Source organism: Heteronotia binoei, chromosome 10 (genome assembly GCF_032191835.1).
Source record: "Heteronotia binoei isolate CCM8104 ecotype False Entrance Well chromosome 10, APGP_CSIRO_Hbin_v1, whole genome shotgun sequence".
Taxonomy (NCBI): domain Eukaryota; kingdom Metazoa; phylum Chordata; class Lepidosauria; order Squamata; family Gekkonidae; genus Heteronotia; species Heteronotia binoei.
The window spans coordinates 33,735,359-33,754,054 of NC_083232.1; the positions used below are offsets into that span (position 1 = coordinate 33,735,359).

Consider the following 18,696-nt stretch of genomic DNA (forward strand, 5'->3'; position numbering starts at 1 on the left):
ACCAGGACAAAAGCCGAAAAGCTGCTAAGCATCAGCAGTGCCTTCCTGATCAATATCAAGACACATGGCATTCTAAGCATCTGAAGCAGTCTAGCCAGCAAGTTAAACACAAGAATCTGTCTTATACTGGGGCCAAACCAAGGTCTGCATTGTCTACTCTGACTAACGGCAGGTCTTGTGCCGATATCTTTTACAGAGCCTCCTACCTGCTTCTTTTCTTTAATTGACAGTGCTAGAGATTGAACCTAAGACCTTCCACATGCAAAGCAGATACCCTACTATTGGGCCACAGTCCCTTCATGTTACAAGGGAGTTAGCTACCAGCTGCTGAATCATAAGTCAGTAAGAAATTATACCAGTCCTAAAGATGGTTTCATGGCACATCATGAAGTCACTGAAAAGTGACTGTATTCAATCCAACAGCAGAGGCACCTCAGAACCCACTCCTGTAAAACAGCATCTTTTCTGTCATGGTATGTTGACAAAAGGAAGTTGATGTTCATTTGTTCAGAGAAACCATCAAGTCAATAAAGGTTAAAAGGAAAGATGAACTAGACCAGGGCTGTCAAATGTCTGGCCTTGCTAGCTAGAGCAAGCCCGCCCAGGGTTTTAATCAGTCCCACAGCTCTTTGGGCTTCCAAAGCTGCAAAGAAAATGCAAAATGGATTTTCCGCTAAGGTCTTTGCACCCAGATAGATAGTCTGGGCCCAGAGACCTTAATGGAAAATCTATTCCACGTTTTCCTTGCAACCTTGTGCTACAATGTGTTTCAATGGAGTTGAGCTCAGACTCATTTTCCAGCGTTCTTATGGCCAACTGAAGCTGTTGCTTCCTGGAGTTGTGTCCTTGCAAATAAAGGATTGATGCTTTGAGCCAGCTTGTCTCTGCTGAATTGCCGATCTGAGTAGACCCGGGGGGGGGGGGGGAGGATAAACATGCAATGCCTAGCCATTTCATGTTTTCCTAGGCTGAGAGCATTTATATTTTTATTTATTTTATTTATTTATTTAGGATTTATATCCCGCCCTTCCCACGAAGTGGCTCAGGGCGGCTTACAACAAAGAGTCAAACATAAAATTAATAACATTTATATGTATAAATATTTAAAACATTTAAAACATTAAAACATTAAGCATCATAACAGAATATATAACAGAAGTCTGGAAAGCTACGTTAAGTTTCTCGTCAGTCAGGTGTAAGCTAGCCGGAAGAGGTCTGTCTTGCAAGCCCTGCGGAATTGAACAAGGTCTCGCAGGGCCCTCACCTCCTCCGGCAGCTGATTCCACCATGTAGGGGCCATAACAGAGAAAGCCCTATCCCTGGTGGATTTAAGGCGGGCTTCTTTTGGCCCGGGGATAGCGAGAAGGTTTGGGGTTCCCGATCTCAGTACTCTCTGGGGAACGTGTGGGGAGAGACAGTCCCTCAGGTAGGCAGGTCCCAGGCCATATAGGGCTTTAAAGGTAATAACCAGCACCTTGTACCGAACTCGGTATATTACTGGGAGCCAGTGCAGAGACCGAAGACCCGGTCGTATGTGCCCCCATCTTGGGAGGCCCAGTAACAACCAGGCCGCGGCACTCTGCACCAGCTGCAATTTCCGAGTTCAACACAAGGGCAGCCCCATGTAAAGGGCATTATAGTAGTCCAACCTCGAGGTGACCGTAGCATGGATCACTGTTGCTAGGTCGTCGCGATCCAGGAAGGGAGCCAACTGCCTTGCCCGCCTAAGATGGAAAAAAAGCCAACTTGGCAGTGGCTGCTATCTGAGCCTCCATTTTTAAGGAAGGCCCAATAGTACCCCCAGGCTCTTGACCCTGTCCGCCGCCATCAGGGGTGCACCATCAAAAACTGGCAGGGGGATTTCCCCCCCCCCGGTCCCCGACAACCCAGACAAAGGACCTCTGTCTTCGCAGGATTTAGCTTCAGTCCACTCAGTCTGAGCCACTCGGCCACGGCCTGTAATGCCCGATCCAAATTTTCTGGGGCGCAGACCGGTCGGTCGTCCATAAGCAGATAGAGCTGGGTGTCATCAGCATACTGGTGACGTCCCAGCCCATACCTTCGGGCAATCTGGGCAAGGGGTCGCATAAAGATATTGAATAACATTGGGGAGAGAACTGCCCCTTGAGGCACACCACAATCAAGTGCGTGCCTCCGGGACAGCTCCCCCCCAATCGCGACCCTTTGTCCCCGACCTTCAAGGAAAGAGGAAAGCCACTGTAGGGCCAACCCCTGAATCCCCGCGTCGGCAAGGCGGCAAGTCAGTAGCCGATGGTCAACCATGTCGAATGCAGCCGACAGGTCCAACAGCATCAGCACTGCCGAGCCACCCCGATTCAGATGCCGTTGAAGATCATCTACCAGGGCAACCAACACCGTCTCCGTCCCATGGCCCGGGCGAAAGCCAGACTGAAATGGGTCAAGGATGGAAGTGTCCTCCAGGAAAGTCTGTAACTGCATCGCCACTGCCCTCTCAATAAGTTTACCCAAAAAGGGCAAATTTGAGACCGGCCGGTAGTGTGCCAATTGGGCCGGATCTAAAGATGTTTTCTTTAGGAGGGGACGGACCACCGCCTCTTTGAGTGGTGTTGGAAAGTGCCCTTCCGTCAGGGATCTATTTATGATATCCCGTACAGGATATCTAAGGTCCCTCTGGCAAGATGTAATAAGCCAGGAGGGGCATGGGTGCAATTTGCAAGTTGTTGGGCGAGCAGATAAGAGAATCCTGTCAGCTTCCTCCAGGCTGAGGGGGCTAAAGCCATCCAGAATGTAATCTGAAGACAGGCTCGGGGCCTCGGTTTCACTAACTGTCACAAAACTGGCAGGGAGGTCGAGGCGGAGTGACGCGATTTTATCCGCAAAAAATTTCGCAAAAGCCTCACAGCCTATTTCCAATTCAATAGAATTTGGTCTGCCTTGCGGCAGCATCGTAAATCCTTGAATTATATCGAACAATTGTGCCGGGCGCGAAGTTGTGGATGCAATCTTGGCCGCAAAGTATGTTTTCTTTGCGGATTTGATTGCCATCTCATACGCCTTCAAACTCTATAAGATGTTCGGATCACTTCGTCTCGAGTACGCCGCCATTGCCTCTCCAGTCCTCTGAGTCCCCACTTCAATTGCCGCAGCTCCCGGTCAAACCAGGGTGACGGCTTCGAGCGGGGGCGCAGAGGGCGCCTAGGTGCGATCACCTCGATGGCCCTGGAGAGTCCTTCATTCCAGGACTCTACCAGGTCATCGAGGGAATCGCCAGTGGGCCAGGTATCCCGCAGGGCCGTTAGGAACCGTTCCGGGTCCATCAAGCTCCGCGGGCGAGCTAAAATACGCTCTCCGCCTAAACAGGTTTGGGGTGACACATCCATACAAGCCTTGAGGGCAAAGTGATCCGACCATGGCACTGCTTCCATTGCAATATCGTTCACTGATACTCCCGCCGCGAAGACCAGGTCTAACATATGTCCTGCCTGATGAGTGGGTGTTGTAACAACCAGGTCCATCGCCTGGCCGGAGGCCGCGTCGTCGGCATGAACATTGAAGTCACCCAAGACCAATAGCCTTGGGCACTCCAACGCCCAGCCCGCCGCGGCCTCCACCAGGGATGGTAAGGCGCCGGCCGGTGCGTTAGGCGGTCGGTACACCAGCCAGATCGCCAACCCCTCCCCAACATCCCACATCAGGCCGGCACATTCAATGCCTGGAATCTGGAATCTCCGGGGCCGGGAGAGCCCTAAAGGAGTAAGCCTCTCGTATGAATAGTGCCACTCCCCCCCCCGCCCGCTAGTCCGGGACTGGTGAAAGACCGAGTATCCCGGGGGGGGGGTCATCTGGGAGAGAGCTACAGTCTCCCCCTCCCGTACCCAGGTCTAGGTCACGCATGCCAGGTCCATATCCTGTTCAGACAGGAATTCCCGGAGAATGGAGGTCTTATTATTAATGGACCTGGCATTGGATAACACCAGTGACGGAGGCGAGTGATTCAACCCAGCCCTACTACCTGTCACCGTCGGGATGGGACATAGGCTGGAAGGGGGTCAAGCACTGTTATGTCTCGGTCTCCTTCCCTTATGATTCTGCCTAGTCCCACCGCCATACCTTCCCCTCCCCAGGAATACTGGAATCCCCAGGCCAATCATCTCCTGTTAATGTCCACCTAGACCGATAGGATGTTAACACTGCCCTCTCCTCCACCCTCCTCCTCCCAGCTAATCTGTCGATAAAAGCTAATCTGCCAATTAAATCTAAAAGCTATTTAACTAAGAACCCACCCTAAATCTTCCCACAAATTAATTAGCTAAAATTTAATTTAAATGAATTAACTAAAATTTAAATTAATTAGCTAAAATTTAGAGCCAGTTTGGTGTAGTGGTTAAGTGTGCGGACTCTTATCTGGGAGAACCGGGTTTGATTCCCCACTCCTCCACTTGCACCTGCTAGCATGGCCTTGGGTCAGCCATAGCTCTGGCAGAGGTTGTCCTTGAAAGGGCAGCTGCTGTGAGAGCCCTCTCCAGCCCCACCCACCTCACAGGGTGTCTGTTGTGGGGGAGGAAGGTAAAGAAGATTGTGAGCCGCTCTGAGACTCTTCGGAGTGGAGGGCGGGATATAAATCCAATATCTTCTTCTTCTTCTTCTTCTTCTTCTTAATTAGTTCTAAAGGCTCCTTAATTATAAAAAAACCCTCCAAATAAATATACCTCCCTAATTAATTTGCCACAAATCAAATTTTTCTCAAATTAGCTAATAGTCAACAATCTAATTTAAATAGCCAACAATCAACCACAATCCATATTATTATTAGGTTGGCAAGTTTTAGATCCGCTAGGGTAAGGGTTGGGACAGGGGACGTAAACAGGCTGCATAAAATGCAATGATTTTAAAGTGACAGTGCCTATAAAGTGCAGTGTTCTTATTCTTGTCTTGTCCTTGTCTTTGGGCGTACCGATATCCATATGGAGCCCGTTCTCTCGGTGTGGTGGTTAGGAGATAGATGAAGGCATAGGTAAATAGATAGGTCGTTAGGGGTGCTCTTATGCCAGCTATCTGGCCTGCTGCGCAACCTCAGGGGACCGGGGGGGGGGTATGAGCCTCCCTGCATCCCCTCCCTCCCTCCCTCCTTCCGTCGCACTGCCATCGCCCTCCGGGCACCTAGAGGGTCTCAGACATCCTACCAACCCATCTACACCTCAGCCCCCTTCAGCTGTTCCTCCAGTTCCTTCAAGCCAGACTCCTCACAGCCGTCGTTCACAGTCAGTCACACACATGGGGAGGGGGAGTGGGTGGAAAATCCAAGGCGCTCGCCCCGTTCCCCTCCCACACTCCGTCGCCGCCCACAGCTGGTCTACACAGCTTGTTATTGTCGCTACTGTCGATGCCACCACCAGCCCCTCGCTGATATCCTCCGGCCCACAGCTCACTCCTCAGCCTCGGCTACGCCCAGCCCACGGCTCTCGGCCGGCTCAGCACACAGCTCCCGGCTCGTAACTCCCGGCTCGGCTCCCGCTGCTCAAGCACAGCCCGCCACACGCGGCCGCACACCGCCGTCTCAGCTTGCAGCTCCCAGCTCGGCGTGCCACAGCCACGCCGCCCGCCATCCGCCGCTGCTCTCTACTCCACTCTGCCGCTCACCACTCCACTCCAACGCAGCCCGGCACCGTTGGTAACACAGCTACTGATGCAGCAGCCTGTGCAATTGAGACTCCCTCCCTTTTAGTTTCTGTTGTGATCCTTGTACTTTTTCTTGATGTTTAATTTTTTAAAAAACTGCATTCCCAAATCCCACAATTCCCCCGTCTTTCCATTTTAAACATCATATTGCAAGGGTTTTAAGCATGTTTGTATTTTAAATAAAAATAGTATATTTAATTGTGTTTGTCTGTGTCCTTTATAAAGTTTATTTCTCCGCTACCTGGCATTAGAAGAAGAGGAGGAGATTGGATTTATACCCTGCTCTTCAGTACCAGAAGGGGTCTCAGAGCAGCTTACAAACTCCTTTCCCTTCCCCTCCCCACAAAAGACACCCTGTGAGGTAAGTGGGGCTGAAAGGGCTCTCACAGAAACTACTCTTGAGAGAACAGCTCTGAGAGAGCTTGTGGCTGACCCAAGGTCACACTAGCAGCTGCATGTGGAGGAGTAGGGAATCAAATCTGGTTCTACCAGATAACAGTTTGCACACTTAACCACCACACCAAACCACCTCTCATTACATTTTATGACTCATATAGCCCGGCCTCACAAAGTCCCGTTTATGTCAGATCTGTCCCTCATAACAAATGCGTTCGACATTCCTGAACTGGACTATGTGCACCTTTGATGAGCCAGGATGTTCAAGGCAAAAGGGTGCCGGTCGGCTGTTCTCACTCCTTATAATCTTTTAGCCCATTTACTTTCATCTTTGAAGCAGTTGCCCAATAATGAACAGTTAAAGACCCAACATCATGCCAACCTGATTCACATCTAATGAGCAACCAAGACTTGGCTGTTGGTGCCTCAAACTCAAATTCACAAGCCTTCCCCTCAGCCTTCCTAGGCCTCTCATTGTACGTTTCCCTTGTAAATACAGATTCCACACCCACAATTTTCTCTTTTGCAACAAATTGTTACATCAGCAAAGTAAGGCAGGTACAAAGTAAGGTAGGTACCAGCAAACTAATGATGGAAGCTGTGGTGTTTCAGATAAGCCTATTCCTTGAATCCTGGCCACTGTTTCAGACTGCTGTAGTCCATTCCAGGACTTAAGTGTAGGCAAGAATTGAGAAAAAGGAAGTTGCTGTTACTGCAGGTCAATACAGAGAAAGAACCTGAGTTATTAAATGGTTCTTTTATTTAAAATCATGCTGCTTCCTTACTAGGCTGCTTAGCATTAAGGACACAACAGAAGTCACAGTGAAACTATGTTTTTCAGTACTGGTTTGCAGGCCACTCAACTTGTGCTTACCTTGACTGTGTTCATTCTGATCTCCTGGCTTTTTTTCAAAAGAGGAAGTGAGGGAGAGGGAAATGTACAAGAGAGGAATGTGTAAGCCCAGGATCTCTTTCTGGGCCATATGGCTTCAGACCACAGGTGATACAATGGCACATTTCAGTGTTCACTCATTTATTAGAAAATCCATGTATGTAAAATAGTAGCATGACAGACAGAAGGCTAAATTAGAAACCTTCTTGCGGAGTCTTCTACATGGCTACTCTATATTTTAAAAATTACCTAAAACTGGTACTCCTGTAATCTATGAGAATATCGTTCAACAAGAAATACATAAGCCTGCTGGTTATGAAGTTCAGCTCTGAAACTGTGCAATACCCACTTTTCATCAGGGGTTTCATACACGCAAAGAGCTCCAGAGATGACCTGAAAGCATAAGGGCTTCTTTATCAACTTCAGTATAAGTGTAGCTACATGAATTCATTTCCACTGAGCATAAAACACTTCCTTCAGAAACAGCACAGCCCACTCGTATGGAAACCACATGTGTGTACAGATATGCACAAGGAATCAGAAACATGTTTATAATTTAGATAGCCTTTTCTTTTTGCTTTTATACCCCACTTTTCTGTACCTTAAGGAGTCTCAAAGCAGCAATCACCTTCCCTTCCTCTCCTGTGAGGTCAGTGGGGCTGAGAGAGTTCTGAAGGAACTGTGGCTGGCCCAATATCACTCAGCAGGTTTCATGAGAAGGATGAGTGGGGAAATAAGTTCAGCTCTCTAGATCAGAATCCTCTGCTCTTAACCACTACACTAGGGGTGGCCAAACTGTAGCTCGGGAGCCACATGTGGCTCTTTCACACATATTGTGTGGCTCTCAAAGCCTCCCTCCCCATCAGCTGACTTGGAAAAGGCATTTATCTCTTTAAATCACTTCTCCAAGCCAAGCCAGCTGGTGGCTTGGAAAATGCATTCAAAGTTAAAGTAGCTTTCTTTCCACCTCTCCCTTCCCCATCTATTTGCTTGCCTTCCTGTCTGCCTTCCTGCCTTGTGACTCTCAGACCTCTGATGTTCATGTCTTGCAGCTCTCAAACAACTGATGTTTATTCTATCTGGCTCTTACAGTAAGTAAGTTTGGCTACATCTGCACTACACCAAGCTGGCTTTTAAAAATACCTTTAAAAACAAAACAGAAATCAGACCAACCATTTAAATGACTTGATTGATTTCCCATACCTGATCTCTCAGTCTTTCTTGGTGGCCCATGATTGCAGTGGCATGATGGGGGTATTTCTGCTTGAGATGTTCAAGAAAAGCTTCTCTCTTTTTGTCCATATCGGAGGTCTGCATGCCCAGGATTTCTTTGGAACTCCGAGGGCCACCTACGGTGTGTCTCCGAGGAATATTGCGTCCTGGCTTTGAAGTCTGGCTGTTTCCAGTAACAATGAGTTCCTTAGGCCAGAGACACTCTGCATCATCTAAGGAGGCAGCATGCAGACTGCTTTTCCCTTGGTCTGTAAATCAAAAAATGCAAGGCATTGTGAAAAAAAGAGAAAAGCACCCGCTCACAGAAGAATAACTTTTAAGCCTATTTCTAGAAGTAGTACAGAAGGAACAGTTCTGCTTCATTTATATGGAAAGATGTATGCTGTTGAGTTTTAATAAAAATGTACTAAAATGGTAGTTTGCATAAGCTATAAAATATAGTACGTAATGCTGCATGGAAAATGGATCATTAAGAGAAGTATGTCCTCCATACCATCTTAAAGGGGGGAAAGGATGAATGAATGGCAAAACACCTTTATTCCTTAAGCAATAAAATCTACATGAGTATTTCTTTAGAAAAAAAATGTGCTTCATAATGCGCCGGCACATTTTAATGGGGCTGTAACAAGGCCTCCTTCAAGATCCCAATTGATAAAATTCCTTTCACAAACTGGAATTGAAATCCTTAATCTTTTTTCCAGGGTATTTTCAGCATGTTCTGAAGCGTCTGTGCAAAAGCTAGAGAAGCACTTTTTTCTCTCTTTCTCTCAACTCCTCCCCCCCCCCTCCTACTCCCTGCTTTTTCAGCCCATAGCCTTGGTTTTAAATTTCATGGATCTTGGTTAAATTTTATGCCTCCCCGAGACAGCAGAGTGGAAAATATAGTGTCACTTTTTCAATAAACCATTCTTTTGAGAAATGAAATAAAAGCAAGACTATGTGATAGCAGGGGGGAAAAAATAACAGGGAAAAGTCAGATAACTTTTGCAACTTTAAAACCTACTGTTGAGGCCTGTCTATTATGAATAGCTTTGAGAAGAGAACACAGGCTGCATGTCAGACCTAACTTATCTTCAGGTAACTCAGCAACACAAACCCCTCAGGGCCCAAAAAAGAAAATGCAGGTTGAAAGTTTGTTACCTAATACATATGGAAAAAAATACTTGGCTAGCAAAGAACAGTCATGAGGAAAGTAATCACTGGAAATATCCCCAAGTATTTGTATTTCTTAAAATAAATTAGGAATTACTTCTTAAAATCAATTATTTTGAAAATATTTGGGGTAATATTATTCTGAGTAATCATATGAATGATCACTCAAAAATGCCATCACCATCCTGAGTACAACGGAACACAATTCTGTGCATATTGGATATGGACATGAATGACACCAGCCAAGGTTCCTTCAAGGTATTTCTGTCAGTCAGAGTCATACAGATACATTCTCTCCTCCCAGGCCGCTGCTGCCATCTGAAACTCTGAGCTAAGATTGGATCAGACCCAGTTGGATGTGGCTCCAGAAGGTGACTAACACATGGCAGTTCACCAGCAGGAAGTCAGGCCACCCCTGGAGTATCTCTGTCCTCTTTCCTGTTCTACCTAAATTGTCACTTGGATGAATTGCCCAGAGAACTGGCTTTGCATGCCTGGGCTGCTGTTTGTTATCCCAAGGGGGACCGACTCAAACCATCTCATGGCGTGGTCCTTCCTTCCTCTGTTTTATCCTCACAACACCACTCCAGTTAAGTACGTTAGTCTAAGAGAGTGAGGGACTGACCCAAAATCTCCCAGCAAGCAACCATAGCAGAGTAGTGGGGTTCAAACCTTGGTCTCTCAGATTGTGGGGGTCCAAACGTGGATCTCCCAGATCCTGGTCCAACACTTTAACTACTACACCTTGCTTAAATACTGCTGATACTGATGAGATTCAAGCAAACAAAATGGACATATGTTTTTAGCTCCAGGAGGGGGGTAAAGGTTTGAGGTTTGCTATTTTATTCTTTTGGTTTTTAACTGAAAATGTTTTAAACTATGATTGTAGACCACCTTGAGCCACTCTGACCTGGATACCCAGGCACCCCCGATCTCATCAGATCTCAGAAGCTAAGCAGGGCCAACTCTGGCAAATACTTGGATGGGAGACTGTCCTTGAAATATCCAGGTGAGAGGGTGGAGCAGGCTTTATCTAGCCACCTCTCTGAATATCCTCCAGGCTCCCAGTAGGGGTCAGTCACCAGAGGTTGACATGACTTCTAGGTGCAGCACAAACACAGATAAAAAATACAAACAATACCCCCAAAAGCTGCCTTGAACCCCGAGGACATGGAAGATATTAATGTTTAAATAAATAATTCCTAACTGTGTTTGTTCATAATGAAGTCCCATCTGATTCAATGAGATTTACCTCTAAATAACAGTGAGAATCAAGTGTGGTACCATCTTAAAGACCAACAATAAACTACCTCTGAGTAAGTGAGCATAGGATCAGAGAGCTCCACCCCACACACTGTGGTGGGGGAACAGAGTTTATATGTAAAGAGCTACAGCCGTTAGGCTTCAAAGGTATAGGAGGTTTCTGTGAAATGATCTGTCTGTGTGTGATGCTATCACAGAAGTCATTCTTGGCTTTCATACCACTGCCGGCAGCCTCCTGTGAAACATTTTCCTTTGCTTTTTCCATATTTGGCAATTAGCAGTCTCCTTGACTTTCCTAGTCAACGTTTACATTAATGGACACATCTGCAGGGTTGAACATTTGTAACACATAACCAAGAAAGGGCTCCTTTCCCTCCCAGGCAATCCTAAACAGACAGCAGAAAAATCCCTGCCTGGACTGCACAACCTGTGCTGCTATTGCAGTCACCCCTCCTCGCTATGTATCCTACATTGCCACTGTACATGATGATGGGACACCATACAGTGTGCATCCAACTCTCCAGGTTAACCCAGTATATCTTAGTTATATCTCTTCAGTGGTCAGGGAAGAGGGGGCTGTGGCTCAGCAGCAGAGCAACTGCTTGGCGTGCAGATGGTGCCAGGTTCAATCCACAGCATCTCTGGTTAAAAGGATCAGGTAGCAGGTGATGTGAACCCAAAGAGCTGCTGCCAGTCTGAGTAGATAATACTGACCTTGATGGACTAATGGTGTGTGCCTTAATCTACTCAGGATTACACTGTAAAATGACCAAGAGCCGACAGCACAGCAATGGTTAGAGCAATGGGTTCAGATGTGGGAAACACGAGTGCAAGTCCTTCCTAGATTAAACTGATGGAGGAGGGGGTTGCATGATGTCTACTAGCCATGGCAGTGCCACACTGAGAGACAGTACCTCTCTTGAGTACAAGATGCCAGGAAGAAGCTGGAGAGATAAACAGCCATCAACTTTACACCCACTTGTTAAATGTCAAGAAGAAGCATCTAAATGGCCATTGCTACAAACAGAATGGTGGACTACGTGTAAGACTAGGTTCTGGAAGACCCAGATTTGAATCCCCACTCAGCCATGGAATCTTGTTGAGCAATCTTGGTCCAGCCAGTCTCTCTCAGCCTAACCTACCTCATAAGGCTGTTATTGTAAGGATAAAATGGAGGCGAGGATAACGAGGTTGTAAACTGCTTTGAATTCCCATTGAAGAGAAAAGTAGATAGACAGATGCATAAAGATTAGGTGAATTTTTGTCTGATCCATCAGGGCATGCAAAGGAAATCTTTAATTTTCTATCATTGGCATCTGCCAACACATCAGGAGACCTATAGCTCTAAAATGAATGCACATAAACATACTGTTATCCATAATTTCTATAACATTTTTCCATTTACAAAGTGCTTCGCAAGTCTCTTCCTGTTTACCACCACCATTTGTTCTCTATATAATTCATTATCCATTCAGACACGAGTTGTGCTCAAAGAGGAGCAAGGAATTTGGATCTGGTAAAGACTTTAAAAGCCACTCAGCATTCCTGAGGACTCCATATTAAATCCTCATATTGTTAGAGGTTAGAGTACAGCCACACATGCTGAGGGGGCTGCTGGAGAGTGAAATATTTTTCCACATGTAACTTAATTACAAAACCATCCAATCTCAATAATTTTGATATAATCTTCCCTGAAATTTCAAGGGAAATTCTTTGACAAGGAATACAGATTGTTAGAGGAATACACAAAAAGAACACATCATGTTACATTCCTACAAGCAACCAAACTATACATAGCTATGGAACAGTGACAAGACCTGATGCATTAATAAGGCTCATCATAAATACAGACCATTTTCCCTTTTCATTGGTTGTGCTTATACTTCATCAGACCTGCTGGGTAGCTGACAGTCTATCCATTCAAGAACTAGGCTGTGTTCTCATCTCCTCTTTTAAGGATCACAAAGCAAATACGTTATGTCAACAAGCTGATTGCAGGAGCTTCCTTGAAGCCCTGATTATCTCATGTGTCACAAGCAGAACGGAATGTTTCCCAGAAACTGCCAATTCTGCCACTTTGTCCACACATCTCAGCAAAGGAAACGGTATGACGCCTCTACACAGCTAGTATTTCTGAGTAAGGAAAAGTGTCAGGAGTTCACACATAATGGCTCAACCAAATTGTATCAATCACGAGTGTCTATTTCACTGTAGCCTTTTCAGGTATTACATTTCTGGCATTTCGACTGCGCATATCAGGAAAGCGAACCAACGTACACCCAATCGCTATTTTGCAGTTTTGGTATGAACTCCCTGACAATATGCATGCTGTCCTTTTCAGATAAACAGCAATCATGACCACCATAACATACTCTCCCAATATCCATGATTAGAGCACTAGGAACACACTACCCAAAAAGGGCTTGTGTGTACCCACAAGCTTGGTTCACGAAACAGCTAAACCAAGGCTTGGCCACTCATTCCCAAGCTATGGATCACATTCAGATTCCTTCGCTTCCTCACTCTTGGTGGAGATGGTGGTGGGTGGTAGTAGTTAACAACAGCAGCAACAGCAAGCACAGCGGCATTCCTATAGTATTTTCGGCATTTGAAGCATTTCATCCAGATGATTGCAAAAGTTCTTGAGTGTCTAATTGAATCAATGCAGAACACGAATCCTATAATATTTGTCTGTAAATATTTGATGTCGATTAATAAATATGCATAGTCTCATGAATGAATGGAATAAAGAGCAAGATCACCCTATTTTGCCAAAGCAATGTAAAATGGCCTTATAATTTTTAAATTCTTAAATTGTGACTTATTCAACAAAATAAATGTTTAGGATATACTGGACACCATGGTGACTCTTTAGCAAAATATCGTGTAAGGTACCCAACTGTTGGCATTGTAAATCAAAAGATGCTTTTCTTAAAGATACACTTTGAGTGTGTCCAGTCCTCCTTTTTTGGGGATAAAAGCTATTGCTTATATAAATTTTGTATCAGAGTTGTTTATTGGTTTTTGAGGTTGCTTATGTACTTTTAAACTATCTGCCCTTCTTTTGGAGGCTAAGAGACAGTTAATGAAACTAAACCCGCCATGCTATTACCACAGCTAAAAGATGAGTATTACAACATTGGAAAGATAAATGCCCACCTCCAGTAAATCAATAGACTGAGACCCTTAGAACTCTGTCACTATTTGAATGCATGTCATTTGAACAACAATTGTGTAAAGACCTATTTTTGGATATTTGGGAACCTTTTACAGAAACCTACGTGTATATCTGCCACCACTGTTGTTATATGTTTGTTTCTATGTATATTTTTTTTCCTTTTTTTATTCTTTGTTGCTGGATTTTGAATTTTCCCCCTTGTTTTTTTTTCCATTTTTTTAAAAAAGCAAGAAGTAGCACAACATTTGTTACAACAGTCGTTTAATGCAGGCCAGTATTATTATTGTCTCCCTACTGAAATAGGATCTGGAGCTCAGAGAGGCTTGCTTCAGAGCTCCTCATGAGTCTGTGATGAGATCTGAACCAGTGACCTCTTAAATGACATGGGGATTTTCTTCCCTGCATGGAAAGCAGGAAGCTCCCACATTAAAAGAGAGCATCCACATGACTCAATATGAATCTTTTAAACTGATGGGGGGATTTATTTTAATCCATCTCCAAGGAGGAATCTGTGGCGTGGCCAGGGCTTTTTTTATAACAGGAACTCCTTTGCATATTAGGCCACACACCCCTGATGTAGCCAATCACCCAAGAGCTTACAGTAGGCCCTGTAATAAGAGTCCTGTAAGCTCTTGAAGGATTAGCTAATAACAGGGGTGTGGCCTAATATGCAAAGGAGTTCCTGCTACAAAAAAAGCCCTGGGCATGGCTGTCCATGTGGATACTCCCTCCATCACCACCACAAGGAGAGTCATAGAACTGTGCTCCACTTTCAGATTGGTGCAGGGCCTGAGGTATTCATTCCCTTTAGCTCTTGAAACCACATTTTCCTTTCCCCCCCCACCAAGCTGCACTGTAGCACTGAACTGCAGCTCACTAGGATATGCCAAAAGAGATATGTGGAGGCAGAGCTGAGTCAGGCCTCCAAATTTATTTGTTTATTTGATTTATATCCCGCCCTCCCCACCGAGGTGGGCTCAGGGCGGCTTACAACATAAAAGCATAGAACAATAACAATAAGCATAGAACAAATTCCATTCCTCAGCCACTTATCAAACTCCTACTGTGGCAGGGCATGGTTTTCACACTCCAAAGGCCCAAGATCTCCACAGGTGCTGTGACTGCGGCTACCTCTGTGTTAAGCAATGGGCCATGGGGGATATGTCCCAGCAGCTGAATGGAAGCCTGATATGGATGCCTGGAGAGAACACTACCGTAAGGTTTTGCCCAAAATCTATCACAAGATTTCTCGAGTAAATGCAAAAGAAGCTTTTAATGAAGAATCAGGCAGCAAACATTTGGAAGATGTGCACGCAAGACTACTAGTCTTGCCAGACTGACAATAAGTGAAAGTTACAGTGCAAATATAGGTTAAAGGGTAACAGTCAATAATTTCTCTCGTGTAAATGTTTCCTGCCCAAACGTCTTTGAATTAGTTCCCAGACCCCAGTGTTCCTTTTCTCCAAGGTCGCATTCCAGTTTTGCAGATATCTTCCATTGGTACCTTTCTTCTGTTACCAAGGAGACAAGATTAGGCCCTTGCTTCCCACAGTGATCTATCCTCTACTGTGGCCTCATTTACATAAAACAATATAGTTATGGATACATGAATATGCTTTGGATAACTGACCACTCATCAGCAATGACAATACTATTAGGAAAATCAATAGACTGTTTCTGGACTACATGTTTTAAACAAGTCATTGTCAGGAACTTGTACCTGACAACTACCCAGAGACTCCTGAGGGTGCCTCCCAATTGCTTCCCCAGGCTCAGGTGAGGGAGGAAGATCTTGCAAGGCCATTGGGCCTTCTGAAAGGAAATAGGGGGTGGAGTCAGGGAATCCCATCCCGGGGTATTTAAGCCCCAGTAAACCTAGGCCAAGGAAGAAGTGGCTGGGGATACTCTATTCCTGAACAGATGCCCAGAGAGAGAGAGAATCTAAGGAGCAATCCCAGGACAGAAGGAGGATGCTGGTGACTCAAAACCACACCCCCTCTCATGCTGAGGCATAAAAGTGGTGGACAGGCTTAGACCCGACCCTTCACCTGTTTAGGGAGGATCCAGTGCACCCTTGAAAGTGACCACAGGCCCTGACTTGATGGTGCCACATCTCCTCTCCATGTATTGGGGTGGGTGGGTTAGAGCTGTCGAGAGTCCCAGTGCAATTGCTGCCACACAAGCAGTGAGCTATGTGGAAAGAGTATGGAGAGGATTCCATTACCACCTGTTCCCACACAACTTGTCACTGCTGTTGGGGCACAGGTGGAAACAGCCTTAGTCTCCTTTTGCTGCACCAGTTCCCAATGAGAAGGTCAAAACATTGACTGGTAGCTGGTGTAGCATAATGAGAATGAGACAACTAAATTTGCAGTTCTGGTTTCCAGGGAATCCATCAGTTTGCTTATTACAGAATATTTATATCCCAACATTTCCCCACACCTATAACTGCCCAGCTCATCATGCAACCGTTAAGAGTGGCTGGCCACCAAACAGCATGGGCCTTTCACATTACTGTTCTAAACTGGATGCTGTTTGTTGTTGACCCTGTTTTGAGTCAAGCAATACAGGGATGGGGGTTTCATACAGCAAATTTCCTTCTGATAATGAGTGCTATTGTTATTTAAAACAGTGCCACTTCCTGCCCCCCAGTCCTTTTTCACCACACAATCTTCCTCAACTTTTTTAATGTTCTAAGTTAAATGCTATAGCGCTAAACCAATATAGCACTTCAGTGCTATAGAGGCACCATTGAGATGCCTTGATTCCACTGATTCAATGGAGCCAATGCATCTCAAGTGTTATATTGATACAGTGAGATGGCAGCTGTTGTTACCTGTAAACAAGAGGAGAGAAGTAGCTTATTGGGCAGAGGGTGCTCAGGGCATCAGTGATTGGTGTGGCAGACATTGCTAACCTAAGGTGTCTGTAGCAAACATCCTGATGTTCACCCATCCATGTAGCCTATCCATGCCCAAACACGCCTGGCTGGTAAGTGGATTGCAGGTATATATCTCAGGGATGCAACGTTCTTGACTGATTCCTCACCAGCAGTTGTTCCGCCCCTGGGCTTCTGCTTGAGCTGGCTCAAGCAATCAATCCCCCCCAATTGCTATGCAGGCACCTTTTGATCTGTGGCTACTTCCCATTCCATTTGTGGCAACCAGATCTCAAAAAAAACCCCAGATCCAGTCGCTGTGAGGAGAATGGAAGATAGCCGTGGATCAACAGGCACCTGTGCAGTAACTGGTGGGGAATCGATTGCTTGAGCCAGCTCAAGCAGAAGCCCAGGGGCAAAACAATCAGTAAGGAATCAATCCTTGTCTTTATGGGTTGAAGTTGGCAAGCGGTTTGCTTATCTATGACACTAGCCTTGTTGGTCAGCTATGAGAAGTATGAGTAGGGTAGCTTGGAAGGACCAGGAAACTCTTGACCTCCTTGCATTTTGGGGGGAAGAGAGAATCCAGCAAGCCCTGTGATCTTCTTACAGAAATTACAACTGTTATATGAGGATTTCAGAGGAGATGTCCAGGTGTGGCCATAAGTGGACACCTGAGGAATGCCACACAATAACAAAAATGTTGTGCCAATGTGCCTTGAGTACAAGTGAGTGGGAGCTTGTAATTCACAATCTGATCATTCACCAGCCCCATCTCCCAATTATACGGAGTTATGCAGTATCCTGAAAGGAGATGCTAGCATGAAGCCCAAGATATCGGAACACAGCATCACCTTTGAAGATGATGAGCCAGCTTCTTCTGTTCACCGTGAGGTGTTTTCCCAAGAGCTGTTTTGTGGTGAGGCTCCAACAATGAGCTTGGTGGACATCTGCCCAAATGTTCCTAGTAAGTCATGCATGCATTTTTCAACTGTGGTAGCATTCTGAAGGGTCATTTGTTTGCCTGTTTGTCTTTTCTGACATTTTATTAAACCACAGCTGCTGCATCATTCGCACACTGTCATTTGTTGCACAGCATATTATATCTGGTGTTAGTAGATGTTCTACAGGTTGTCATGACCGAGAGGGATAGGAATAAAGCAGTTGTGTGTGTTTGGGGTTATATGCATGAGCTATTGAGGGGTGCAGTGTAATGACAGAATTAAAATAGTGATATGGCCACCCTACTTCCTAGGGTCAACAAGGTAAAGGGAAGAAGTATGCTTCCAAGGCTGATGCACAAAGGAATGTAGTGTGCATGTTTATGTTTGCGCAGCCTTGTATGGTGTGTATTGCCTATTTTACAGGGTTGTGGTTTTGTCCTTAAACTTTAAATTTACAATGGTTGAATGCTACCTTCATTTTTGTTCCCTGCCTGTCTGTACCACCACATAAATCTTTATTATTCTGATTTAACTATGCAAACAGATACTGCAACAACTGTATTTGGTGGGTAACATACTAAAACAAGGCAGCGAGTGAGAATCCAGACTGGCAACATGTCATAGGACTAGACAGAACGAAGTTTGAGTCCAGTGGCACCTTTAAGACCAACAAAAGTTTAATTCTGGGTATAAGCTTTTGTGTGCATGTGCACGCTGGACTCAAACTTTGTATGAACAGGTAAATAAATCTCGCTTTTTGCTGGTTACAAAAATGCATTTATCTGAAATGACAGAAAAAATCCATTAGCACCCAGTTACTAAAATGGAATGCAAAGGCAGTCAGAAAAGGGCCAATGTGTTGGATGCAATCTGAGCATGCAAGAGTTGCAGCACCATCCATGGGGTTTGGTCAGTTCAAGTATATGAAACTTCAGACATCATGCAAAACAGACATCAGCTTTCTTCACTGTAATTCAGGGGGACACCTAACTGAGCCATCTGAATGAAAATACAGCTTGGGCAAGTTATTCTATATTCATTTTTTTCCTTAACACTGTTCTGGCAGGCTAGGAAAGAAATATGCTTCTAATACCATAAG

The 18,696-nt window shown here is 45.3% G+C and overlaps 1 protein-coding gene across 4 annotated transcripts in view; it reads right to left on the bottom strand.

The window, feature by feature from the left end:
- Positions 1-18,696, bottom strand: part of KIAA1217 (KIAA1217 ortholog) — a 570,030-nt gene that overhangs the window by 290,028 nt on the left and 261,306 nt on the right. For all 4 annotated transcript variants that reach the window (XM_060248358.1, XM_060248356.1, XM_060248357.1 and 1 more), the window contains exon 3: positions 8,153-8,430. In XM_060248358.1, coding sequence (XP_060104341.1) covers positions 8,153-8,430 — 278 coding nt within the window. The remainder of the gene's footprint in view (positions 1-8,152; positions 8,431-18,696) is intronic.